Source organism: Acinonyx jubatus, chromosome D1 (assembly GCF_027475565.1).
Source record: "Acinonyx jubatus isolate Ajub_Pintada_27869175 chromosome D1, VMU_Ajub_asm_v1.0, whole genome shotgun sequence".
Taxonomy (NCBI): Eukaryota; Metazoa; Chordata; class Mammalia; order Carnivora; family Felidae; genus Acinonyx; species Acinonyx jubatus.
In genome coordinates this window covers 100904890-100932431 of record NC_069390.1, presented here as the reverse complement: position 1 = coordinate 100932431, position 27542 = coordinate 100904890, and the positions used below count along the sequence as shown (strand labels likewise).

Here is a 27542-nt window from a genome sequence, read left to right as displayed (position 1 = left end):
TATTCTCTTTTACCCTAATAGAGTGTCAAGTTAGGATGCTTTCAGCCACAAGTAACAGAAAGTATGACCCAAACCTGCTTAAGGAATATGAACATTTATTATCACATGTAGACAATCTCCAGGGACGGTATAATCATTCTTCATGTCTGATTTTCTTGGCTTTGCATCCTACATTGTTTGTATTTGTTCTTAAATGTCCTTCCCCTGTCCAGATGGGTTCTTTGGAATACAAATCGAATTATTTGTAGAGATTGGTTCTAGGGGTTTTGTATATTTATGCTTTAGCAAATGGAGTTTAAAAACATGTTGATCTGATTTCTAATTACATAGTCATGTAGGTAGACACTATTAGTGCCTTGTGTAATAGTCATGTCCCAGGCATCAGTGACATACACACCGAGATCTTTGAAAATGTCCTCATGGTACGATATTGAATGTAACCACGGAAGTTTCCAAACCTGACTGTGTGTATGTGCATCTTCCTGTTTTCTGTCTTAAAGATCACTTTAGTGGCTGGGCTTCTTAGGAATAGTAGTGTAATAGCTTCTCGGGCATTCATGGCCCTGCAAATGAAAATGTCAATGGGGAAGGGCCTGAAGTGTTGGCCACGTGTGATGACGATGGCTGTGCTTTTGTCATCTGATATCCCATCAGTTTCCTGAGGAATATAACCCTTATCTATTCCAGAGTAGAGCTGAAGGGTGACAAAAGAGTACCTATATTTTTTTGCCACTGAATCTGAATGTGTCTTTCTGCACCCAAGAATAAATGCTTCTCAAAAATTCCAGTTCCAGGAAGATGAAAAAAGTTTATAAAAAAATAAAATTTTAACTTGAAGGCAATGATTATTCTATCATTTAAAATAGTCATCCATCTAGATTATTTCTTACTGGAACATCCTACGCTTTGGGGTAGATTATCTGTTCGTATGTGTGAAATATCAATCAAAATGTAAAGTTTTCATTGGAATTCATAAGGAGAAACACCATTTCTTGTGAAAATGGGAATAAAACGTTTTAAATTAAAAGGCTCAAACCTAGAAAGTGAAATGAAGTTGAAAATAAGACAATCAAAGTGAGAGAATAGAGATCTCATTAATAGTACTTTAATATCAGCCTGAATTTCTAAAATAATATAACATAATTACATACTTTTTTACAAGTTTGGATAAGTGTTCGATCCAGTGATGCAAGGTAGAGTCTCCCAGGAGATAAATGAATGTTCCTTTCAAAGAGCCATTTATCTCCATTGTATTTAACTGAATCTGGTTACAAAATGTAATCCACCTTCCTTCTGAAGTATAACCACCAGGGACAGGAGTCTTCATTCTGACTTGGCATTATCCTTTTAATTTTTCACTCTAATAACAGAGACACTTGTGGTAAGTGATTTTATTGGCGTAAGTTAAATATCTAATCTTTCTCTGTCCTTCACTTTTTGATTTCTTTCTCATACTCCTGTTTCCTAATTCCTTCCTCCTACTATTCTTTGATCACCAGCTTTGTTTTAGCCACTTCTATGCATTTCTTTGAGATTTTGAGTCATCTTGACTCCTCCTTGTTCGTTTTCTCCCAAATCTGGTTGTTGGCTAAGTTTTGCCATCACTGCAGACTCTTCAGTGACTTAGGCTTTTGTCTCTAACCTGAATATTAGTGATCTGACAGTTGGTGTCCTTGCACCAAATTACTTACCTTTGTTCCATTAGTGAAGCAGTGGTCTTATTTTTTCTATGAAATTTTTATAAGAATATTTTTTTTGTTAAAAAATAGCTTAAAATATAGTATGTCCGCATTTTAAAAAGTCCAAACACTATAAAATACGTAGCTTGAATGGATATATTTAGATAGGATTTCACAAAAACTAACATACAGCAGACAGTGCAAACCAATATTTTGAGATTTTCCAGCAAGTTTCATTAGATTTAGAGGCTCTGTTGGCACATAGTCTGCTTTCCAAGGCATTGCAGGCAGCAATGCACCGAAAGTTTTGCTATGGCATAATGAAAATCCTCAGATATTTTACGTGTCTTGTTTCCTTTTCACTCAGTACATGCCCCCCTCCCCCACCACTGAGTTCATGCCTTGTATTTTAGGTTTGTTACAAAGCATTTCTATACTGATATCATATTCTGTATTATCTAGAAAGCAAATAATAATGACTTAAGCATATACATTTATTTATCCCTCACAAAACAGTCCTAACTTGGGCTGATATGACATTACATGCTTTCAAGGACACTTTCTGTCTTGTTCTGCTACTTTTTTTTTTTTTTTTGAGAAGGTATGGTAATCTTCACTTTTTAATTTTTTATAGCTATATTGAGATATACTTGGCATACAAATTACTGCATGTATTTAATGTATACAGTTGAATGAGTTTGAACATATGCATGCACCCGTGATACCACCGTCACAATGGAGGTGCTATTCTTAACTTATGACTTCAGTCTCATCGTCTAACATGGATCTTTCATCTCTCAGCATTATATCGAGAGTTCAGCCGGTAGGAAGCAGAGGTCAAGGTGTTTTACTTTTAAAGGCATGACCCAGAAGTTTCCCATATCACTTCCACTCATAATCCAGTCAAAAGTCTAGTTATGGCTACCACCAGCTTCAAGGAAGACAGCCTGTAGTTGGGTGATCACAGGCCTAGCTAAAATTGCAGTGTTTTATTACCACAGAGGGAAGGGAGAATGGGTCCTGGAAGACCACACCCAGTCTTTGCTTTACTCTGCATGCTTAGCACCCCCAGAGGCCTTGCAGTCTCTGGCTGGCTGTCTCCACAGAATATTCATAAGTATGGTTGTACTGTGTTTGTAACCTACAGACAAAGTGGAAAAATGGTGCTAGTGGAAGAATTGGAAAATTCTGAACTAGCTATTCCAGGATTACCTGAAAGAATTGTTAAGTCATAGTGATTAGGCTTGCTCATGAGAGTTTCCATAATCCTATAATTATATCAAAACTTCAGTGTGACATGTTTGGGGTTCTATGAGGTTTGATAGCATTGCGCCTGGATGACTGACGATCATAACCCTGGAATCTTAATAATCCTAATGTACTGGCATACTTTGGTAGGAAGATAGCCTTTGTGCTTATTATTGTAAACCATATCTTGTACAATATATATGTGTCAGAGTATTCATTTTGCCATGTGTCAAGCTAAGTGCTTTGAAAGACTATCTCAAATATATAACAAATTTTTTTAAATAAAATTAAAATTTTTTTTCATTTTATTTATTTTAGAGAAAGTACAAGCAGGAGAGGGACAGAAAGGGGGATAGATTCCTAAGAAGGCTCCATGCTCAGGGTAGACCTGTTGTGGGGCTCTATCCCACCACCCTGGGATCATGACATGAGCCACAATCAAGAGTCAGATGCTCAACTGACTCTTGAAGGTCCAATGAGGTCCTAGGTGCCCCTACGACAAATTTTCTTATGATTAGTCTTAATGTTTATTTTACTTAACATTATTATCAATATACTGTTAAGCCTACTCCAGAATTATTAAGATTCCATTAGACTTGTTGATTAGTTTAAAGATTACGGCAGGGAGACTAGCATCCCCCCCTCTGCTAAGATATCTCTATTCTAATTTCTGGGACCTGTGAATGTGTTACCTTCCATGGCAAAAGGGAGTTTCCAAATGTGATGAAAGGTATGGATTTTGGGATGAGAGATAATCCTGGATGATCTAGGTGGGACCAACCTAAATCTCATTAGTCTTCAAAAGTGGGAGAGGGAGGACAGAAGAGTGGATCAGAAAGATGTTATGGGGGACTTGGCCCACTGTTGTAGCTTTGGAAAATGGAGGAAGGGGGCTGTGCGGAACAAGGGCACCTCTAGAAGCTGGAAAAGGTGAGGAAGCTGATTCTGCCCTACAGCCTCCAGAAAGGAATGCTGCCCTGCTCAACTTTTATTTTAGCTCAGTGAGACAGATATTTGACTACTGAACTACAGAACTGCAAGATGATATATTTGTATTATTTTAAGCCATTATGACACCTTTTCAACATCAAATCATCCCATCCAACAACAACATTTATATAAATAGAAGAAAAAAACACCCTTATTTTATATCCCTTAGTAACATTAAAACGTTTTTTCTGTAGGTCATACACATTTTGTTAAATTTGTGAAATGGCCTTTTGAAGCACAAAGTGGATTGTATCACTTTCTTCCTTAGTTGATTTTTGTAGCTTTCAAAAACCTTCTGAATGAACCCTCAAATTCTCAGCATAGTATATGAGAACCTCCATGATTTAGTTTCTTTTTTCTAGTCTCTTCCTTTGCTGTATTTCCTCAAATACTTCCACTCCATTGGCCTATTGATACCAAATTAAACTTGAATTATTTCTAGCAATAAATTTTTTTAGCAATTTTCCATGCAGTATTTACCCTTTATCTCATGTAATATGCATAAAAAATTAGAAATTACTCAAATCTAAATTACACCCTAGATTATTATTTGCTAAGCCTGGCAATCCTACTCATGATCCTTATGAGTTTTCTCTTTCGCCTCATTCTTTGTCTACAGATATCCTTCAGGGCTAAGTCAGATATAAACTCTAACATAAGCCCTCTACCTTTTACTTTCTTTATAGAATTGCTACATTGAATGTCTTTCAGACTGCAACCTTGCTGAACATTTATTTTTCTCCATTTGTCCATAATGCCTCATATCTATTAGAACCTTGATAAACATTTGCAGAATACATGAATAAATATTAGGCAATAAATCATTAGTTGAAATAAATCTCAAAATGAATGTTATTGGTAAACTCAGATAAGCTTTAAAGAAAGTTATTTTAAAGCCTAGTATAAACATTATTCTAAGTAACATGGCTTTACAGTTGCCACTAAAACCCATTTAATAAAATGGAAACTCCATATAAAATTGCTAAGTGCATAAACTAAAGGTTAGGAAGTTATGCCAACAGAGAATTCGGCCAACCAAACCAAAATGTTCCAACTCTGAAGCCGTGGGTAACCATCAAAGACATTTGCACAGTGCCCCAGACAGAATCACCAACTCTAGGAGATGCACTACCATGTTTAAATATGAATGTAGAATATTGATACTTTCCCCTTTAGGAAAAATGGCTATGAAATCTGCTATAAAACGAGTTGGAAATAATTTCTTTGAACTGATTTCTCTCTTTAAAATACAAGGTGATTGATACCACAGACACCTGCTAGGACTTGAGCTCCAGGAAATCCATGATTACTAGGACTGGTACTGATCACCATCCCCCTGTGTAAGAATGACTCTTGGACGATCCAGGACAAGCACCACCTACCATAGGACAGAGCAAACTTACTGTTACACTGGGAGATGTCAATGACTTTAGGAGGTTTCATCATTTCACCTGCCACATTGGACCTTCAAAAAATAAGATCATAAATTGGCCTTCTGTCTGTCCACACAATACAGGTAATAGAACTCTTTTGCTTGTGAGTAAGAAATAACTTAAAATTGGCTACAACTGACAACTATTATTGTTGTGAATTTTGCATATATTGGGCATTGTATGTGGATTAGCATTTTGGAAAACTCTCTCCCTGTCTGAGAGCACGTCAAGTCCAGGGCCACTCTACTCATCTGCCACGTGCAGTCAGTGTGTCCTAGAAATTTGTGATTCAAAATATTTACCTGATATGCAAGTTGTCTTCTCTCATTTCCACATCATTTTTTGAAGTTCATGTAATATTTTTCTTGGATTAATGTGGGCCTCTAATTAACCAAGCTGTCTCAGTTTTACCCCACCTAAATTTTTCAACACAACTTCCAGAACACCCTTTCTAGTTGCAAATGTAACTATTCATTACTCTTTAAAATCCCAACCGCTTCCTTGAGGAGTTCAGGCTCTTTAGCATGGTCTGCAGACCTTTTGTCACAGGGTTGCTGCTTATTTCTTTATACATGTTTCTTGCTGTGCTTACCTCCCATTTTTTCCTAGAAATTTGCCTTCTGACAATTGTAAACCTTATCAAGGAAGGTAATGCATTTTTCTGATCTGCTATTTCCCTATTATCTATCAAAGTGGCTGGCAGAAAGTGGTGTTTAGTCTGATGCATGAATCAATGTACATTGTATTTCTTTCCTCCAGCTGATGAAAGACTACCTTCCTGCTTCAAAGCTCTTATCCTCCCTTTGACTCACTGTTTTAAACCTGTGTATATGTGTATGTAAGTGATAGCAAGCAGAAAGGGGATAAAGGGGGAACGGGGATCCAGGTGCTAGGTACAATGGATAGAAGTGGTACTTAATTTTCTGCTGTGGATGACTCCTTAGGTTCAAGTCAGAAAAAGGAAGAGATCACATTTTCATCCATTACTGTGACTTTAGGCCTCAGGATGGTTAGTGGGTAGGAAAAGATTTGGTGAGGTACACCATCAGAGACAAAAGGGAAAGACCAGAAACCCAATTGAACTTTGACTTCTTTCAGAGACTACAGATCAACACCTGGAAAAGTACGTAAGACCTGAAATGTGTGTTGTTTTTCCGTGTTTGCTATCCATACTTTACTTCCTCTCAGCATATTTTTTGAAAGTGTAAGGGAGGAAGACTGCAAACTTGACTTTGAAAACCACCAAGAAAGGTGTTGAGAAGCTAACATTACAGTCTATCATCAACCTTAGGAAAAGTGAATCCTCAGGAATGAAAAGAGGAAATGGACTGAGCCCTTGAAACTTACAGGAAGTTATTAAAGGAGCAAAGGAGTCTGGAACTGACAGGTTTTCTCAGGGCTTGGACCGTAAGTTCAAGGATTTGTGGTGGTACCTAGTTACCCTTCGCAAAGTGGCTTATGAAGAGACCCTGATACTTCATTCTAAGCAATGAAATTTTCCAGCTTAATAGAGATCCAGGAGGCCAGGAAGTGAGCATCTGTTTGTGAGAAAGGGAAGAAAGGCATGGCCTTGATGCAGCTCTGATAGGAGAAATATGCTTTCAACCCAGTTTGTGGAGGACTGTTTGGGGGATTTTAAGAATCACTACATCGCAACCTGGGGAGTATGGACTCCTTCAGCCTGAGCAGTACATGCTGAGGAATATCTGATCTTGAAATCAAATGGAGATGACCAGTAGAAGTTGGATTTTTGGAAAGGTTACTTAGGATGCAGTATAGACTACGGATTAGGGAGGGTAAAGTTGGTGGGAGGGAAGCTGTGACCAGTAATCTAGATGAGATGATGATGATCTGAACTCAGCAGCACTAGGCTTGGAGAGAAGTGGATAAATGCAAAAGATATTTAAGAGGTAGAATTTACACAATTTGATATAGGGGATGAACGTACATGGACGTTCCATATTTCATCAAAGAATCCTTTTTTTTTGGCATAACATTTTAAACACATATCAGAATACCTTTACACTGAACATATTTTGTAAGACCTAGGTCTGTGGTAAAGGATGTGTGTTTTCACGGGAAAGTACAGGTACATATAATACCGAGTTCCACTTCGGGCAGGAACATTTTGGTGAGAATGCCAACCATGGGAGTGGAAATCATAAAAAGGGGTCTCCTAAACACTCCACATATCAAGTAGGACAGCTATCTGAAAGTGTCGTGTTCAATATTAATTGAATGTAGCTCTGCCCACAGAACTTCCCGGGTATCTAAAAGTATATTGATGTGTACAAAAAGGCTTTTTTCCTTCACAGCAAGATAAGACATTTCTCAATTCCTGGTGGCCCTGTGAGTCAGAGCCTCACAGTGTGTGTGCTGAGGTTTCAGGTAGTAGAAGGCTTCTTGGTCTTGGGTATACAAGTACTCCCACAGCTCATACGTGAGTTTGGGGTCAGGCCAAATTCAATGAAGACATGAGTAGTTCCATTAACAAATTTACCATTGAAAATAACCCTGTCGTAGCCTTGGCTCCTTGCCTTCCAGAATACTCCTTCACTGGGGTGGATGATCAGGAGAGATGGAGACCAGGCCTTCCCAGAACAGACTGAAGCTGACAAGGTAGGTGCTGTTGTTGAAGTCTGCCTCCATTCATGTCGTGCCTGCTTTTTGAGATGGGGAGCACATCCCAGATCCCAGCCTCAGGGAATCACCACCAATTTCCTTCCTGTATCCCAAGGGGCCCCTCACCTCCGTTAGGATGTCTAACTGCCCCCCCCCCCCCGCCCACTGTGGAGAACAGTGCTGTGCTGTGTGCAGCACTAGGGGTGGTGTTCATGCGGGTGAAAGATCTGGGTGGGGTCAGCGGGTCTGGTTTCTCTCTGATTCCCTTTATTCTTTGCTCAGTCTCTGTTGGTGACTTTAACGGGATCAGTGATAGTTCAGGGTATAAGGATTTCATTGAAGTGTTCCATTGATAGAATGAGATCGGTAAGTTTAGACCAGACCCAAGCTGACATTACCAGGTATGTGACATAATGAAATGAACCTCTTCAAGTCATTTTAGTTATGAATTGTAATGTTTATTTGCCTATTATCATCAGTATTATTTAAACTGATAATTTTGAAAGACATGTAAATAACTTAAAAATTTATTTTCAACTTTAGTTGATATACAATGTTATATTTCTGTCAGGTATATGACATAGCGATTTGCCATTTCTGTACATTACAAAATGTTCACCACAGTCAATGTAACCATGTGTCACTATACAAAGTTGTTATACTATTATTTATAAATGGAAGATGGTACTTCTTAATCCCCTTTATGTGTTATGCTTATCCCTACTCTGCTCTCTCCTCAGGCAACCAATAGTTCTGAGTCGATTTCTGTTTTTCTTTATTTGTTTATATTTTAGATTCCACATGTAAATGAAATCATACGGTATTTGCCTTAATTCACTTAGCATAATATCCTCTAGTTCCATCCATGTTGATGCAAATGGCAATATTCGCTTCTTTTTCATGGCTGAGTAATCTTCTATTTTGTATGTACCTTGTATCTTCTTTATCCATTCTTCAATTGATGGACACTTAGCCATATCTTGGCTCATGTAAGTAATGTTTCAGTAAACATAAGAGTGCATCTTTCTGAATGAGGGTTTTCATTTTCTACAGGTAAATACCCAGAAGTACAGTTACTGGATGGCTTGTCTATGTTTTTTTAAAGCTTATTTGAGAGAGAGGGTACAAATGGTGGGAGAGGCAAGACAGCTCCACAGTGACACCCGTGAGCCTGATGCAGTGCCCACACACACCCATAAATTGCGAGATCATGACCTATGCCGAGTCAGATGCTCAACCGACTGAGCCACTCAGGTGACCCAAGGTATTACTATTTTTAACCTTCAAGGAATCTTCCTATTGTTTTTGCCTACAGGATCCAGTTATATTCCCACCAATAGTGCACTAGAGTTCCTTTTTCTCCACATATTTGCTAACACTTGTTATTTCTTGTCTCGGTGCCATTCTGACAGCTGTGAGGTGATAGCTCATTGTGGTTTTGATTTGCATTTCTCTGATGATGAGTGACGTTGAGCATCTTTTCATGTGTCTGATGGTCATGTGTATGACTTATTTGAAAAATGACTATTCAGGTCCTCTGCCCATTTTTTAAATAAGGTTAGTATTATTTTTGGTGTTGTGTGAGTTCTTTATATATTTTGAATATTAATACGTTATTGGATATATCATTTGCTAATATCGTCTCCCATTGAATAGGTTGCCTTTTCATTTTGTTGAAAATTCCCCTCACTGGGCAAAATCTTCTGGTTTGACATAGTTCTAGTAGTTCATTTTTGCTGTGTTTCCCTTACCTGAGGAGATGTCCATAAAATGTTGCTAAGGCTAGGGTCCAGGTTATTCTTTAAGTGTTTTATGGTTTCAGATCTTCCATTTTGAGTTTATGGTGTAAGAAAGTGGTCCAGTTTTTGCAACACTATTTATTGAAGAGACTATGTTTTCTCCTTTGTATATTCTTGCCTCTTCTGTCATATATTAATTGACCATAAATGTGTAGATTCTTGGAATCTCTACCCTGTTCCCTTGACATGTGTTGATATTTTTGACTACTGTAGCTTTGTAGTATATATTTAAATCTGGGATTCTGAGATCTCTCATTTTGTTCTTTTTCAAAATTGCTTTTGCAATTTGGGGACTTTTATAATTCCATGAGTATTTTAGGATTGTATGTTCTAGTTCTGTGGGAAAAGAAACTGTTGGTATTTTGATCAGGATTGCATGGAACCTGTAGATTGCTTTGGGTAGAATGCACAGTGTAACAATATTCTTCCAATCCATGAGCATGGTTTCCTTCCTCTGGGTCTTATAGTTTTCAAGTATAGGTCTTCCACCAACTTGGTTATATTTATTCCTAGGTTTTTTATTCTTTTTAATGCAATTTTAAGTGGGATTATATTCTTAATTTTGTATCCTGAATTTTGATGAATTCATTAGTTTTAACAGTGTGTTGAAATCTTTAGGGTTTCCATATATGGTATCATGTCATCTAGAAATAGTAACAGTTTTGCATCTTCCTTACCAATTTTAGATAACTTTATTTCTTAGTCTTCTCCAATTGCTGCAGCTAGTACTTCTAGTAGTATGTTGAAGACAAGAGATGAAGCTGGACATCCTTTTCTTGTTCCTGATCTTAGAAGAAAGGCTTTAGTTTTTCATCACTGAGTATGATGTTGGCTGAGGATGTGTCATGTACTGCCTCTCTTATGTTGAGGTATATTCCCTCTACACATACTTTGTTAAGAGTTTTTATCATAAATGAATGCTGAATTTTGTCAAGTGCTTTATATGGTTTCAGGAGTAGAATCCAGTGACTGATCTCTTCCATATGATACCTAGTGCTCATCCTGAAAAGTGCCCATGGTAATGCCCGCCACCCATTTAACCCACCCTCCCTTCCAGCAACCCTCTGTTTGTTCTCTATATTTAAGAGTATTATGGTTTGCCTCCCTGTTTTTATCTTATTCTTACTACCCTTCCCCCATGTTCATCTGTGGAGTTTCTCAAATTCCACATATGAGTGAAATCATATGATAATCTTTCTCTGACTTATTTTGCTTAGCATAATACTCTCCAGTTCCATCCACGTTGTTGTAAATGGCAAGACTTCTTTTTCATCATTTGTCATTGTGTGTGTGTGAGATATATATGTGTATATACGTATATTACATCTTCTTAATCCATCACTTGATGGACATTTGGGCTCTTACCATAATTTGGATAGTGCTGCTATGAACATTGGCATGAGTGTGCCCCTTCAACGTTTATTTATTTTTGGGACAGAGAGAGAGCATGAACGGGGGAGGGGCAGAGAGAGAGGGAGACACAGAATCGGAAACAGGCTCCAGGCTCCGAGCCATCAGCCCAGAGCCTGATGCGGGGCTCGAACTCACGGACCGCGAGATCATGACCTGGCTGAAGTCGGACGCTTAACCGACTGCGCCACCCAGGCGCCCCGAGTGTGCCCCTTCAAATCAGTATTTTGTATCCTTTGGATGAATGCCTAGTAGTGCAATTGCTGGGAACAACACTAAAAGGCAACCAATGGAATTGGAGAAGATATTTGCAAATGCCACATTGGATAAAGGGTTAGTAACCAAAATCTATAAAGATCTTACCAAACTCAACACCCCCAAAGCCCAAATAATCCAGTTAAGTGAGGGGCAGAAGACATGAATGGACATTTCCAGATGGCAAACAGACCTATAAAACATGCTTAATATCACTCATCATCAGAGAAATACAAATCAAAACCAATTCTGACCACCTCACACTGGTCAGAATGGCTACAATTAACAACTCAGGGAACAGTAGAGAAAGGGGAAGCCTTGTGCACTGTTGATGGGAATGCAAACTGGTGCAGCCACTCTGGAAAACAGTCTAAGGTTTCCTCAAAAAATTAAAAAACTGACCTCTTTTAATGTCCATGACTCATTTAGCCCATCCTTCCCCCCACCTCCCCTCCAGCAACCCTCAGTTTATTCTGTATATTTAAAAGACTCTTATGGTGTGCCTCTCTCTGTTATTATTTTTCCTTCCCTTCCCGTATGTTCATCTGTTGTTTTTAAATTCCACAAATGAGTGAAATCATCTGTTATTTGTCTTTCTGTGCCTGACTTATTTTGCTTAGCATAACACTTTCTAGTTCCATCCACATTGTTGCAAATGGTAAGAGTTCATTTTTTTATCCCCAGTTTCTTTTTTCAAATAATGAACTCTGTTTTAAAGTATTTATTTCATTGTTTTTTTCCTTTTATTAATTTTGGGTGTGTTTTTTAGTTTTTCTGACTCCATTAAGTGTTGCTTCTGATGGCTCTATTGTCATATATGTCCCTCTAGGAACTGCTTTTGTGTCTCAAAGGTTTTTATTTGTGTCCTCATGCTTAAGTTCCTTCTTGTTTTCTCCATTAATTAACCCATTGGTTGTTTAGTAGTATGTTGTTTCACATCCATGTTTTCTTGCTTTTCTAGTTTTATTTTTGTAATTGATTTCTAGTTTCATACCATTGTGTTTGCAAAAGATCAATCTTTTTGAATTTATTTAAATTTGTGTTCTTACATGTGATGTATCCTGGAGAGTGTTTCATGTGCATATAAAGAACGTGTGTTCTGCTATTTGTGGATGGCATGTTATGTGTATATTTTAAGTTCATTTGGTCTAATGTATCATTTAAAGCCACTCTTTCTTATTGACTGTGTGGATGATCTTTCTATTGCTGTAAGTGGGGTGTTCAAGTTCCCTACTATCAGTGTATTATTGTCAATTTCTCCCCTATGTCTGTTAATATTTTTTTTATATATTCAGGTGCGCCTATGGTAAGTGCACAGATATCTACAATTGTTGTATCCTCTTGCTTATCACTTATTCTTCATTGCCCTTGTATATTGCTATAGTCTTTTTCTTAGTTTATTATGTCTGATACAAGTATAGCTACACTGGCTTTTCCCCCCTGCTTCTATTTGCATGGAATATCTTTATATATTCCTTAACTTTCAGTTTGTATGTGTCTTTAGGTCTGAAGTGGGTCTCTTGTAAACAACATATAGGTGGATCTTTTGTTTTCTTTTTGAAATCCATTCAGTCTGTCTATTTTGATTGGAACATTCAGTCCATTTAATTTAAGGTAATTATTTAATATACATGTGCTTGTTCCCATTTTGTTAATTTTATTTTCCTTTTTTCTTCTCGTTCTTCCCTTGTGATCCTTTCTTTTATAGTTTGATTTGTGGTTACCATGATGTTCATATATAACATCCTATGCATATAGCACCTCATGTAAAGGTGACTGTTGCTTAAGTTTGAACACATTCTAAAAGAATTATGTTTTTACTCCCTCTTCCATGTATATGAAATATTTCCTATCTTTTTTGTATCTCTTAACTGTATATAAAATTGATATTAGTATTTTTGTAAATTTTTGGTCTGCTTTTTCTCTATGGGCTCTTTTTCCTTTCAAAGAAGTCTAATATGTCTTATATGGCCATTTTAGTGGTGATACACTCTAACTTTTGTTCATCTGGAAACTTCTTTATGTCTTCTTCAATTCTGAATGCTAACCTTGCTGGTTTCAGTATACTTGGTTGTAGGTTTTTTCCTTTCAGTACTTCAAATATACCATTCCACTGCATTCTGGCCTGCAAAGTTTCTGCTCAAGAATCAACTTAAAGCTTAAAATGGGTTTTCTTGCAAGTAAGCAATTGCTTTTCTTTTGCGCCTTTAAAAATTCTCTTTAATTTCTATGTCATAATTAGTATCTGTCCTGATGTGGGCCTTTTTGGGTTCACACTGGAGCTCTCTGTCGATCCTGGAGCTTGATGTCTGTTTCATTCCCCAGTGTAGGGAAATTTTCAGTGATTATTTCTTTAAGTTTTCTATGTGAATGGCATTATCCTTGATGTTGTCCTAGAGGTTTCTTCTTTTAGATCACTGATCTGTCCTGCATCTTGTTATCTGCTATTGATTCTCTGTACGATATTTTTCATTTCAGTTGTTGTACTTTACAGCTCTGATTGGTTCTATTTTCTGCTTCCTTGCTGAAGTTTTCAAGCTGCTCATCCACTCTTCTCTCAAGTATGGTGGTCATCTTCATGACTATTGCTTTGAACTCTTGATCAGGTAGGTCACTTGTCTGACTCTGTCTCTATGTATTAGGTCAGCTATGTCTCCTGGTCTTAAAGTTACTGGCCCTATAGAGAAGAAATCTTGGGGTTTCCTTTAGTGCAGTACTTACTGTTTAGTAGAACCAGATGTTCCAGTGGTGTCTCCTATGTTTGCAGCTGGGTGAAATTCCTGGGTACAACTTGCCACGGTTTGGTGGTAAGCAGGGCTACCTCCTTCTCTTACTAGGGCAAGACTTGCTTTGGAGCGGTGCTGGTTCTGGACCGGGTTGACCACAAGGCATGGCAGGGTAATAGTCGCTATACAGGAACACCTGCAATGGTAAGTCCACAGGATAGATGGTGAATGACCAACTGGCACCTACCTGTGTCAGGCCAGCTAGGCTCAAGAGGGGCAAGGAAAGTGGTACCTGCCAGCACTTCTGTACCTGGAGATGGTTCCTGCCCCCCTGGCACATGGCCTAGTCTATAAATGTCCTACATGTGTAGCTTGGGCACTTTTCAAACTGCTGCCTCTGTGGTCTCATTGTACTTGAGCCCTTTAAGGGTGTATCCCTCTTTCTGATAGCCCTCCACTCTTACTGAAGTTAACCCCCTGCTTATCTTCAAAGCCTGATGTTATGGGGCTCATGGAGCCAATGCAGATCCCTGTGACTGAGCGTGCCCAATGAGGGACTTCAAACCCTCATCCTTCAGGGAGGACCTCCACCCCTGTGATATCCTTCCTGCTCGTTGGTCACTGAGGGTTTTGTCAGGACTGCATCTCTGCCCATCATACCTTTCTAGATGTAGCTTTGTCTTCGTATCTTTAACTGTGGAAAAGCTGTCCTGCCAGTCTTTGGGTTGTTCTCAGAATGAGGTGTACTATATGCCGTTACAGCCTTGTGTCTGCAGGAGGAATTGAGCTCAGATTCTTCACCTCTCTTCTTGACCAGTAAAAGACTATTAGACATAGGTTAAAAAAAAAAAACAACTAGATTGAGGTAGAACGAGTAGAACTTAGTTATGGCAGGATATGAGTTGTATAAGTAAAGGAAGAGTAAATGCACCCGAATCGATTAATTATTCATCAGTATTCTCTGCGGTATATATTTTAACTTCCATATTTTATGGAAGACTTGAACAGTTGTGGGTAAATATATTGAATCTAAAAGATTATTGGTCTGGCAGATGGCAGAGCTAGAGGATCCTGAGCTCCCTTCCTCCCAGGGACACACTGAGGCAATAACTACATATAATGCAACTCACTCTGAAAATGACCTGTGACTGGCAGAATAGATCTCCACAACTGAAGGTATAAAGAGAAGGTCACGTTGACAAGAATAGGAGGGGGAGGGAGGTGGTCATGAACCAAACTCCCAATGTGGTGACCCCTTGCAGTAGAAATATCACAGGTGTGCATCAAGCTCCACATTAGGTGCCCACAGCCCTGGAAAGCTTTCACTAAAAAGAGAAGCACCCATAATGTCTGGCTTTGGCAGATCCTGAGGGGGCTATAGGAAATAAAGACTCCTCTTTTAAAGGACAAGCACACTCTATCTCTTGCACAGAAGCAGCACTTTGAAACATGTCTGGATTATATGTGAAGGAGGCTCACTAACTAATTTTAGGGCGTGTGCTGGAGGGGCAGAAATCTGTAGGAGCTTTTTTGGGAGTATCAGGGGGTGCCATTTTTCTTGCCTTCCTTCGCAGGAGGCAGTTCAGGCACTTTCCATCTACCTTGCTACTCGTTCTCACCCCACCCTGGTATTTTTGTGCAGATCTACATCACCGAAGCTGCCCCCCACTGCAGGTGTCCCTTCATAACAACTCCTGCCATAGTGGTGGGGGAAAGGAGCCAGCTATGCTGGGAGCTAACCCCACCTCCTGGCAAGCTGATAGCCATGACTACTGGGGGCATGCTGGTGGGCTAGATTGGTCGCCTAGGGGGCTGGCTGGCAGCCACCCCCCCATAGTTGGTGAATTACAACAGGAGGGCACATGCAGCCCATGCAGGAGTCACCCCTGGTGATCAGAAACTCCTGAGCCTCCCAGGACATTTTCTACAGAAGGCTGCTACTTTCAAGAACAGGAAATAGAGCTGACCTACCTAATACAGAGAGGCAGACGAAATGGCTTCAAACAAACAACTGAGGTAATCTACCTGAGAAAGAATTCAAAATAACCGTCAAAAAGATGCTCACAGAACTCGAGTGAGAAAGTTAGTATAGAGATAGAAATAAAAACCCAACCCATCAGAGCAGAATAGAATAACAACTGAAACAAAAATACAGTAGAAGGAATCAACAGATTAGAGGATGAAGAATGGATCAGTGATAATAGAAGACAGGAAATTGCCCAAGCTGAATAACAAAAAGAAAACAATGGGAATAGGTTCAGGGATCTGGGACAGCATCAAGTATAGTAGCATTCACATTACAGACCCCTCTGGAGAAAGAGAGAGGCATACAATTTACTTGAAAACCTGGGCAATGAAACAGATATTGAGGACCAGAAAACTCCACAAGATGAACACAAAGATGTCCACACAAAGACACATAAAGTGTCGAAAAACAAAAAAAGGTGAAGGGAGATCTTAAAAAGAGCAAAACAACAAACTCCTTACAGAGAGCCCTAGAAGGGATTCAACAGAAATGTTTCAGACCCAACTAGACTGACCTGGTATATTCAACATGATGAAAATACCTACAAGCAAAAATACTCTAACCAGCAAAATGATTCGGAAGTGTAGGAACGTTTATCACCATTAAACTGACCTTACAAGAATTAGTAATGACACTTTTCAAAGGGGAAAATAAAGGGCCATAAGTACAGTAAGAAAATTATGACAAAAATGTTTCACTGGCAAAAGGAAACATAATGAAGATAGATCAATAACATATGAATGTTGATAGCATGAAATATCCATAATAACTAGCTAAGAGCTACAGAAAATAAGATGTGAAATATATATTAAACTTTCAGAGACATAGAAAAATATAGTGCTTTTAAGTTGGAACACATTTTAAGTGGCCATCCACTTAAAATGGATTGCTATACACTTAGGGGCTATATATGAACTATATTATAAACATAAAAGCTTCTAATAGATATAGAATAAAGAAAAAGGAATCCATAATACTAAAGCCTTCAAATCACAAGGGAAGGAAGCAAGAGAAGGACCAGAGAAGAGCTACAAAAATAAGGAGACGACAATTAACAAAAAAGCAGGAAGTTCATACCTATCAGTAACTAATGTAAATGGACTAAATGCTCCAATCAAAAGACAAAGGGAGACTAAAGAGATTAAAAACCAAAACCCAAAGACCCATTTATATGCTGCCTACAAGAAGCTCATTTCAGTCTTAAAGACATACAGAAAGAAAGTGAAGGAATGGAAAAATATATTCCAGGCAAATGGAAACAAAAAGTCAGGGTAGCAATATTAATAGACAAAACAGACTTTAAAACAAAGACTGTAACAAGAGGTAGAAGAAAATTACATAATGATAAAGGGATCAATTCAACAAGAGTATAAATAGTTGTAAATATTTATGCACCAAACATGGACTCACCTAAATATATAAAGTGATATTACAGACATAAAAGGAGAAATTGACCAGAATACAGTAATAGTCAGGTACTATAACACCCCAGCATCAATGGATAGATCATCAAGGCAGCAAGTCAATTAAAAACAACACTGACTTTGAATGACACATTAGACCAGATACACTTAACAATTATATACAAAACATTCCAATCCCCACACAGCAGAGTACAGTTTTCAAATGCATATGGAACAATTCTCTAGGATAGATCACATGTTAGGCTACAAAGTAATTCTCAGTAAATTCAAGAAGATAAACCATTGGCCAGATTCATCAGGAAAAAAGAGGACTTAAATCAGAAGTTAAAGAGGACTATAAAGGACTACTATGAAAAACTACATGCTGAGAAACTGGAATAAGTGGAAAAATTTCTAGAAAAATAAAATTTTCCAAGACTCAATCAGGAAGAAATAGACAATCAGAACAGACTGGTTACTAGTAACAGAATTGAATCAGTAATCCAAAAATCTCCCCAAAAAACAAAAGTCCAAGACCAGATGGCTTCACAGACTAATGCTACCAAATATTTTAAGAAGGGTTAATACTTACTCTTTACAAAATGTTCCACAAACTTAAAGAGGAAGGAATTTTCCAAATTTATTCTGTGATGCCAAATTTATTCTCTGATACCACAGCTAAAGACACTATTAAAAAAATCCGCCAAACTACATAATATCCCTAATAAACATAGATGCCAAAATTCTCAGCAAGTAATTGAGTCCAGTAGTATATTAAAAGCATCATTCACCATGAACAAGTTGGATTTACTCCAGGGATGCAAGGATGAGTTAACATCCAAAATTGATCCATGTAATATACCACATTAACAACAACAAAAACATTAAAAATTATATGATCTCAACAGATGGAGAAAAAGCATTTGACAAAATTCAACTTGTGTTCACAATAAGAACTCTCAACTAGGTGGATGTCGAGAGTACGTACCTCGACATAATGAAGGTCATATATGACACACCCACATCTAACATCATAATCAGTGGTAAAAACGTGAAAGCTTTTCCTCTAAGATCTGGAACAAGACACACATGTCCACTTTCACCACTTCTATTGGAAGTTCTAGCATCAACAATCAGAAAAGAAATAAAATGCATCCAAGTTGGTAAGGAAGAAGTAAAACCTTAACTAATTCCAGATGACATATGACTGTGTAGAGGAAATAGACCCTGTGAAAAAAAAAAAGAAAAAAGCCCAAATAGAATAAATGAATTCATTCAAGTTGCAGGGCAGACAATTACATAAATCTTTACATTTCTGTACACTAATAACAAACCAGAAGAAAAAAAAGTTAACAACACACATAAAGCTTCACCAAAATATGTCTCCACTGCACCCCAGCAACAATCAATAAAATCCTTGTGGCTGGTAGAAAACAGTAGAGCAAACCAAAAGGGACAAAAACAAACCAACAAACAAACAAAAACCCAAGGAGATGAGATGTTATAAAAAATAAAGCTTAAAGGAACCCAAGAGTCAACCTCTGACAAGATCAGTGAAGAAATAGAGATGCAAATAAATAAAACCCCAAACAAGAATCTTTTCATGTACTTCTGGAAAATTTTAAAAACCTTAATTTGCACAAAAGGGAATAGAAAAATTGGATAGAGAATAACCATTCAATACACATAAATAATAAACACAATAATAATGTAATTGTGATAATGATAAAATGTTACCATTTTCCCCACTTCTAGAAGTCACAGGCTGAGATTGTTTTATCAGTGGGTGCAGATATCCCTAGGTTCCATAATGAGAAAAAACTGTCCAATTAATATTATGAGTTAGAAATATGTTTTATGCTAAGACTTCACAAGCATAATATAAGAAAAATATAGGCCTATTTCCTTCCCTTCTGCATATGTTGAACATGGCTTTAAGATTCTTTTATATCTATCAATGTAGATACAGATGTAGCCTGACTGTGTATGTGTGTTTATTCATCATGGTCAATTACGTATTAATTTAGGATTAACAAATGGCCCCAGAGAGAAAGATCTTACAGTGTAATTTATTCTTAGTGGTTTAAAGACAAACATTTCATGTTTTTTACTGTTCTCAAATTAGGAGTACAGTTGCCAAAATAACATTTGCTGTATTTCGAAACTAATGTAACATTAAAATTCAATTTAAAAAGTTAAATACTTTTAAAAAATTAAAAATAAGGTTTATTTTTGAGAGACAGAGTGTGAGTGGGGTAGGGGAGGGGAAGAGAGAGGGAGACACGGAATCTGAAGCAGGCTCTGAGCTGTCAACCCCGAGCTTGATGTGGGGCTCCAATGACATTACTGTGTTATCATGACCTGAGCCCAAGTTGGACCCTTAACCGACTGACCCACCCACGCAGCCCTAAATACCTTCTTTTTGAGGTCAGAAGAAGACAAAGAGGTTAGCAATTTTAGAAACCCTGAATAAAACAAAAAATCAGAGGTATGAGAATTTTAAGGGAAAAAGCAAACTGTCCTTATTTTTGCAGACGTTGTGATTGTCCACAAAGAAGACCAAACATAGCAAATTATGTGCATTAAGAGAGTCAGTAAGGAACTGGATACAAAATAAACTTGCAAAAATCAATAGCACTTACCTATACCAATAATAATCACCAAAACAATATAATAGAAGGTAAGTTCTGAACTTGATGGAGGCATTTTGAAAAGACCTGAGTGAAAAACTCTAACACTTTGAAAAATAGGGTGGCTTAATATTATAAATTTGTTAATTTTCCCTTAAATAACTTTAAAATTCTATGTATTTCTCTTGATGTATTTAGTTCTCAAACTGTTGATGCCTTTCTACTTAAAGTTTTTTTTTTAATGTTTATTTTTGAGAGAGATCACGAGTTGGGGAGACACAGAATCTGAAGCACCCTCCACGCTCTCAGCTGTCATCACAGAGCTGGATGCGGGGCTCAAACCTATGAACTGTGAGTGAGATCATGACCTGAGCCGAAGTCGGACACTTAATTGACTGAGACACCCAGGTGCCCCTTTCTACTTTCAGTTTTTGATTTCTGGTCTAATTTCACTATATCAGAAAGCATACGCTGAACAATTTTAACCTTTAGAAATTGAGACTTGCATTATCTGAAGGCTATGGTCTAATTTCAGAAATGATCTAGGTGCACCTACAAGAATGTGCAGTTCACAATTGTATTTCACATAGGTTTCACTTGTAAAAAATTACTTAGGTTAATGTCTATTAATATGGCTGTAGATTTGTCTCTATTTTTTATCAATTTTTGCTTTATATATTTTGAGGACATAGTATTAGTACATGCATCATTATAACTTCTTGGTGGATTATCTGAGTATATTATCTTCCTGATTATATTTTCCTGGTATATTATCATTAAGAAGGTCGGTTTGGGGGTGCCTAGGTGGTTCAGTTGATTAAGCAGGTAACTCTTGATTTCAGCTCTGGTCATGATCTCATGGTTCCTGGGCTTGAGCCCCATGTCGGGCTCTCCACTGACAGCATGGAGCCCGCTTGGGATTCTCTCTGTCCCTGCTCCTATCCTGCACGCGTGCACATGTGCTCTCTCCCTCTCTCTCGAAATAAACTAAAAAAACGCTTGTGTAATTACAATAACGAAAGGCAAAAGAGGCTTTGAGAAAAGCATTTTTTTAACGTTATTGTTTAAATTCCAGTCCGTTGGCATACAGTATCATATTGGTTTCAAGTGTTCAGTATAGTGCTCATCCCAACAAGTGCACTCCTTGATCCCCATCTCCCACCACCCCCTCCCATCTGGTAACTATCTGTTCTCCATAGTTACGAGTCTGTTTCTTGGTTTGCCTCTCTTTTTGGTTAGTGTTTGGTTTATTTTGGGGGTGGAGGAGAAATGGTAAATACTCCCCTTTTTTACTTTCAAACATTAAGTTCTTTATAATATGGCACTTGTAATCAACATAGAAGTTTTATTGTTTTAATATGGTGAGACAAATCTTGGTTTTTAGTATATTTAATCTTTTTTTTTCCCTACAGGACCCGCCTATTTTACTGCCTCCTTTTGGATTTATCAAGTATTTTTTTAAATTAAAAAAGGTTTATTTTTGAGAGAGAGGGAGAGCATACGAGTGGGGGAGTCGAAGAGGAAGAGGGATAAGAGGATCCAAAGTGGGCTCTGTGCTGACAGCCCTGTGCGGGGGCTCCAACTCATGAACCGTGAGATCATGACCTCAGCTGGTGTTGGATAGTTAACCAACTGAGCCACCCAGGCACCTGATTAATCAAATAGTTTAAATTATTCCATTTATTCCTCTATTTAACTAAGGGTTTTACATTATCTTAGTATCTTTTATTGGCTATCTTAAAAATTACACCTTGCATCCTTGATTATGATAGAAACTTAGAATTCTTTAACACTACTTACCCTTTTGGATTTTGTTATTTTTGTCTAGTATTTTAATTTTATGTATATTTTAAAATCAACAGCATATTATTTTGTTTTTTGAAGCAATCATTCACTTATATTTACCAACTTTTTTTCCATTTTGAGTTAAATTTTGTTTATGGTGTGAGGGAATGTTTGTGGATCATTTTTTGCAGATGGATATACATATGTGTTCTAGCCACTTATTAAAAAGATTATTCACCACTGAATTTCTTTGGCACTTAAATTGAAAATCACTTGGTCCTGTATATTAATGTTTATTTCTGAACTATTCTGCTCGATTTATTTTTATGTCTGCTTTTGTGTCAATACCACACTGTGTTAATTACTGTGGCTTTATAAGAAGGCTTTAAAAAAAACCCACGTTTATTTATTTTGAGAGGGAGAGAGAATCCCAAGCAGCCTCTGCACTATAAGCACAGAGCCTGATGCAGGGATCTATCTTATGGGATCGTGACCTGAGCCACCTAGGCGCCACTATATAAGTCTTGAAACCAGAAAGAATAAATCTGCCAACTGTGTCCATGTTTAAAAAAAAAAATTCTATGTATTTCGAATTAAGTTCCCAAGAGGATTTTCTTGGGTTGGGAGAGAAAACCTGAGTGTAAAATTTTGCAGAATGTAATAGTCTGTGAATACCTGGGAAACATTTAAAAAATACGACTACCCCTACCATAAATTATAGTAATAAAACAGTATTGTAGTATCAAATAAACCAATCAAATTGAATAGGTCCTCTGGAAACAGACCTGCTTATAGATGGCAGTTTGCTATATGTCATTGGTAACATCACAAATCAGAAAATTATATTTAGTGAACCATAATGGAAAAGTTGTCTCACTTGTGACAAATTGGAAAAAACAAAGATTCCTATCTCATGCTGCATACAGAGAAGCTCAAATGAAATAAAAACCTAACTATGTAGTTTCTTTATGATCTCAAATTAGGAAGTATTTCTTAAAAAGATCTCAAAACAGAAACTGTAAGTATTTATATAAAGTATTTATATATTCAGTTACTCAAAGTTAAAAGTTTTATTCACTGATGACAGACTGGGATAATACATATGGAACATTTAAAAGTAATGAAGAATTATTATGTAGAGTGTAAGAGTTACTACTGAAAATAAAGAACATGTCAGTAAGCTCAGCAGAAAAATAAACAAAATGTTTATCACCTTACTGGGCACATTAGGAAAGAGATGCATTTCATTTAGGAGAATAGATAAGTTACACTTTGTATGTTCACACAGTAGAATACATGCAGCTCTCAGACATCATGAATTATATTTACATGTAGCAATGTAATTAGACATCAAAGAATAATTTTGAATGAAAAAATTAAAGCATTTATGTAAGTAAAATAAAAATACTAACACCATACTGTATGCCTTTCAAGGTCACATACATGCCTAAATATATGTGTTGAATAAAAACTGGAATGCTATGAGGAATCATAGTATGTAATGGGTGACCATGGGAAAAAGGGAGTGAGAGTATGGAGAATGAATGAAAAGAGTACAACAAAAAAATCATATATGGCCATGTAGCTTGTGATAGATTGACTTTCCTTCAGATAACAATCATCAACTCTGAGAAAATACTAAAAACAAGTACCTGAGGGCTATGTAGAGTGAACAGGGGCAGGCAAATTTTGAAAGATGAAACTTGGAAGCAGGAGCCACGAAAAGGCAAGTTTTCTGTTTCTGAAGCTTTCACCTGAGAACAGTTTACAGAGAAGCATGGAGTACTAAAATGCAATAGAAACCTACTATTTTTTAAAATGGCTTCAACAATTTGAGAGCAGAGTCTGCAGCAACCACAGTCACTGACAGAGAATGAAATCCCAGAACAGTAAGAACCAGAGAAGGGCATGCCCCAGATTGTGAGTATGAATGGTACTCAAATCTCTACTGATCCCTGAAGCATGCCTTTGGGGTAGACACAAAGCAATTTATTGCTAAAGCCAAAAAACTCACCTGAGATTTGAGTTACTTCCAACCACAGGTGAAACAGTATTTGCAGTTTCAGTTGAACCAAGTTAATTGATTGCCAGAAGAAAAGTTTCAACACAATCTGAGGAGTAAAATAGAATCTAGGTCTCCATAAAATAACTATCACAATGTCCAGGATACAATTCAAAATTACTCAGCACTGAAGGAACCAGAAAAAATGTAATCATTCTGAAAAGAAAAGACAATTAATGGAAGCCAACCCTTAGATAATCTAGATGTTGGCATGATCAGACAAGGACTTTGAGACAGCTATTATAACTATGCTCAATGAAGTAAAGATGCTGTAATGAATGGAAAAATAAGGAATCTCGGCAAAGACAGAAATATTAAAGAACCAAACAGAATTACAACAAAAAACAGTATCTGAAATAAAAATACACTCCTTAATCCACTTTACTAAATTGCCTCCCCACTTCTCAGTGTTTCTCTATTAGATCAAGGTTATGCATATCAATTGTATTCAGACTTTATATACATGTATTAACTTCAGGTCTGTTTGGTTTATAACTTTCTGAAAGATATAATACAATTTCCCACTATGGCTGTGGTGATATCAATTTTAGCTTATAATTCTGTTTTTGCTAGGATCATCCAAATGTGTGATTATTATACATTTTTTGTAGATTGTTCCTTATGTAGCATCTCATTTTATGATTATTTATGTCTTTTCTTTTCTCTTTAACATCAACAATTTACACCAGAAGTCAATGGTGTAAAATGTTTAAGAAACTCAAAGGAAGGAAATATGAGCCAGAAATTTTAAAGTAAAACAATTTGACTTTCAATTTAAAAAGGACAATTTCTTTTAACACATTAAAATTTAGGAACTATTTCCCTTAAGGTCTTTCCTAAGGAATTTATTAAACGGAGTGAACTTCAAATAACCAAAATGACTGGACAATTTGATATAACGATTTGTGTTAAGAAAAAATATATATTTACTCACAGGCATAAATCTAATGATTACATGATATAGGGTATGGTATGCAATGGCTATGTATTCTAATGTAATTGCAGTAAAACTATAAAAAATTTGGAGAATGGGAAGAGATGGAAAAAGCAGAATTAGGTAGCTGACTGAGAGTCATTAACGAAGTAAAAGGATATTACTTCAAGTCAGATAACGAAGAGTCAGGGTTGGGAAAAAATGTTACTAGCTAACTTCAATATTGCTGATGGTAAGGGATCAATAGACATTAACCAAGTGACAAAAAGGGTTATACACAAGGATTGGAATAAAAGTAACCATTAGAACAAAAATAGAAACATCTCTAAGTAACAGAAAAATATTCAAAAATAAAAGAGCAAATAGATATTATAAAGATGTAAATATATATAATTATACCATAAAACAATGCCAAAATCAGCACCAAAGATATCAATTGCATCAGTAAATATAAATGGATTTGTCCTAACAACAATTTTCAGATTGTTCAATATTTGCAAATGATATATCCAAGAAGGAGTTAATATCCAAAATATATGAAGAACTTCAACTCAACACTAAAAACAATCTGATTCAAAAATAGGCAGAAGACCTGAACAGACATTTTTCCAAGAAGACATTCAGATGGCCAATAGACCCATGAAAAGGTGATATCACTATCACAGAAATGCAAATTAAAACCACAATGAGACATCACCTTACACTTGTCAGAATGGCTAAAGTAAAAAACAACAACAAAAAAACAAACACCTTGGCAAGGATGTAGAAAAAAGAACCCTCATGCATGTTGGTGGGAATGTAAATTGGTACAGATGCGGTGGAAAGTAGTATGGGGGTTTCTCAAAAGGTCAAAAATAGAAATACCATGTGATCCAACAATTCCACTGCTGAGTATTTACCCAAAGAAAATGAAAATATTAATTCAACAAGATATATGCACCCCTATGTTTATGGCAGCATTATTGACAATAGCCAAGATATGGAAGCAACCAAAGCGTCAATAGATAGATGAATGGATACATCTATCCACACACGTTAGAATATTAGGCAGCATAAAACAGGAGAAGATCTTGCCATTTGCAACAACATGGGTGGACCTAGGACTTATGCTAAGTGAAGTATGTCAGACTCAGACAAATAACATGATTTCAATTATATGTGAAATCTAAAAAATCAATAAACAAAAAGCAGAATCAGTTGTATAAATACAGAGAACTGATGACTGCCAGAGGGAAGGGGGTAGTGGAATGAGCAAATGGGTAAAGGGGAGTGGGAGATACACTCTCCAGTTGTGGAATGAATAGAAGTTATAGCACAGAGAATATAGTCAGTGATATCGTAATAGCATTGTATGGTGACAGTTGCTAACCACTTGTGAAAAGTATAGCATAATGTATAGAGATGTTGAATCACTGTGGCATACACCTGAAACTAATCTAACATTGTGTGTCAACTAAAATAAAAAAAAAAAAACCCAAAAACCTATTTTCAGATTGTTTAACAAAGCAAAATTCAACACTATGGTCTATATAAGACCCACCTGAAACGAAAATTCAGAAAGAGTAAAAAAATAAGAGTGATACTTAATAATGAGAGATTGAACATTTTCTTTCAAAACTGAAAACAGGAAAGAGTGCTCTCTTTCAGGTCCAAGAGTGCAGAAATAAATAAATAAACACACACACACACACACACACACACACACACACAAATTGGAAAGGAATAAATAAAACTGTTTACAAATGACATGGTTATTCTATGTAAAAAAAACAATACCTAAAGAATCTACATAAATATTGGAACAAGTGAATATAGCATGGTGGGAGAATATGAAAGATATAAAATTTATTTGTTTTTCTATATACTAGCATTAACAATTGGAATTAGAAATAAAAAAAATACCATTTACAATAGCACCAAAAAAAAAGTGAAGTACTTGGGTATAAAGCTAAAAAATATGTACACGATCTATATGAGGAACTACAATACACAGATGGAAGAAATAAAAAGATGTTCCAAGTTAATGGGTTGAAAGGCTCAATATTGTTACATCAATTCTTTCCAGCTTGATCTATTGATTCAGTGCAATCTTAAATCTCAGAATGTTGCTTTGTGTACAGTGACAAACTGATTCTAAGATTTATATAGAAAGGCAAAGGTGTTAGCATAGACAGCACAATTTTGAAAAAAAAAAAGTTTAAAGACTCACATTACCCTATTTCAAGTCCTAGTATAAAGCTACAGTTATCAAACAATGTGGTATTGGTAAGGAATGGAAACACTGAAGGGAACAGAATAGAGAGCCCAAAAGTAAACCTATATAGGAATTCTGGGGAAGATGGTGTAGGAGAACCCTAGGCTCACTTTGCCCCATGGATACAACTAGGTAACTCTCATATCAGTGTAAATAACCCAGAAAATGACCCAAAGACTGGCAAAACAAACTCCACTACAGAAGGCAGAGAAGAGGCCACATTGAAGAGAGCAGGAAGAGTGGAGACATGGTGGAAAGCTAAATCAACAGTGGCCATCTACAAGTG

General features: G+C 36.8%; 1 protein-coding gene and 1 long non-coding RNA gene across 2 annotated transcripts; one reads left to right on the top strand and one right to left on the bottom strand.

The window, feature by feature from the left end:
* Window positions 1–281: 281 nt before the first annotated feature.
* LOC106980585 (NXPE family member 1) lies at window positions 282–9687 on the bottom strand. The gene is given in 8 exon segments (XM_053202553.1): window positions 282–418; window positions 421–727; window positions 730–850; window positions 7605–7788; window positions 7791–7924; window positions 7926–8150; window positions 8152–8360; window positions 9634–9687. Coding segments are annotated over 8 exon segments (1371 nt in total).
* A 4050-nt stretch (window positions 9688–13737) lies between these two features.
* Window positions 13738–22958, top strand: LOC113593189 (uncharacterized). Its single transcript, XR_003413256.2, has 3 exons — window positions 13738–14042; window positions 14274–14366; window positions 20126–22958. It is a non-coding gene; the product is annotated as an uncharacterized LOC113593189 (long non-coding RNA).
* The last annotated feature ends 4584 nt before the right edge of the window (window positions 22959–27542 follow it).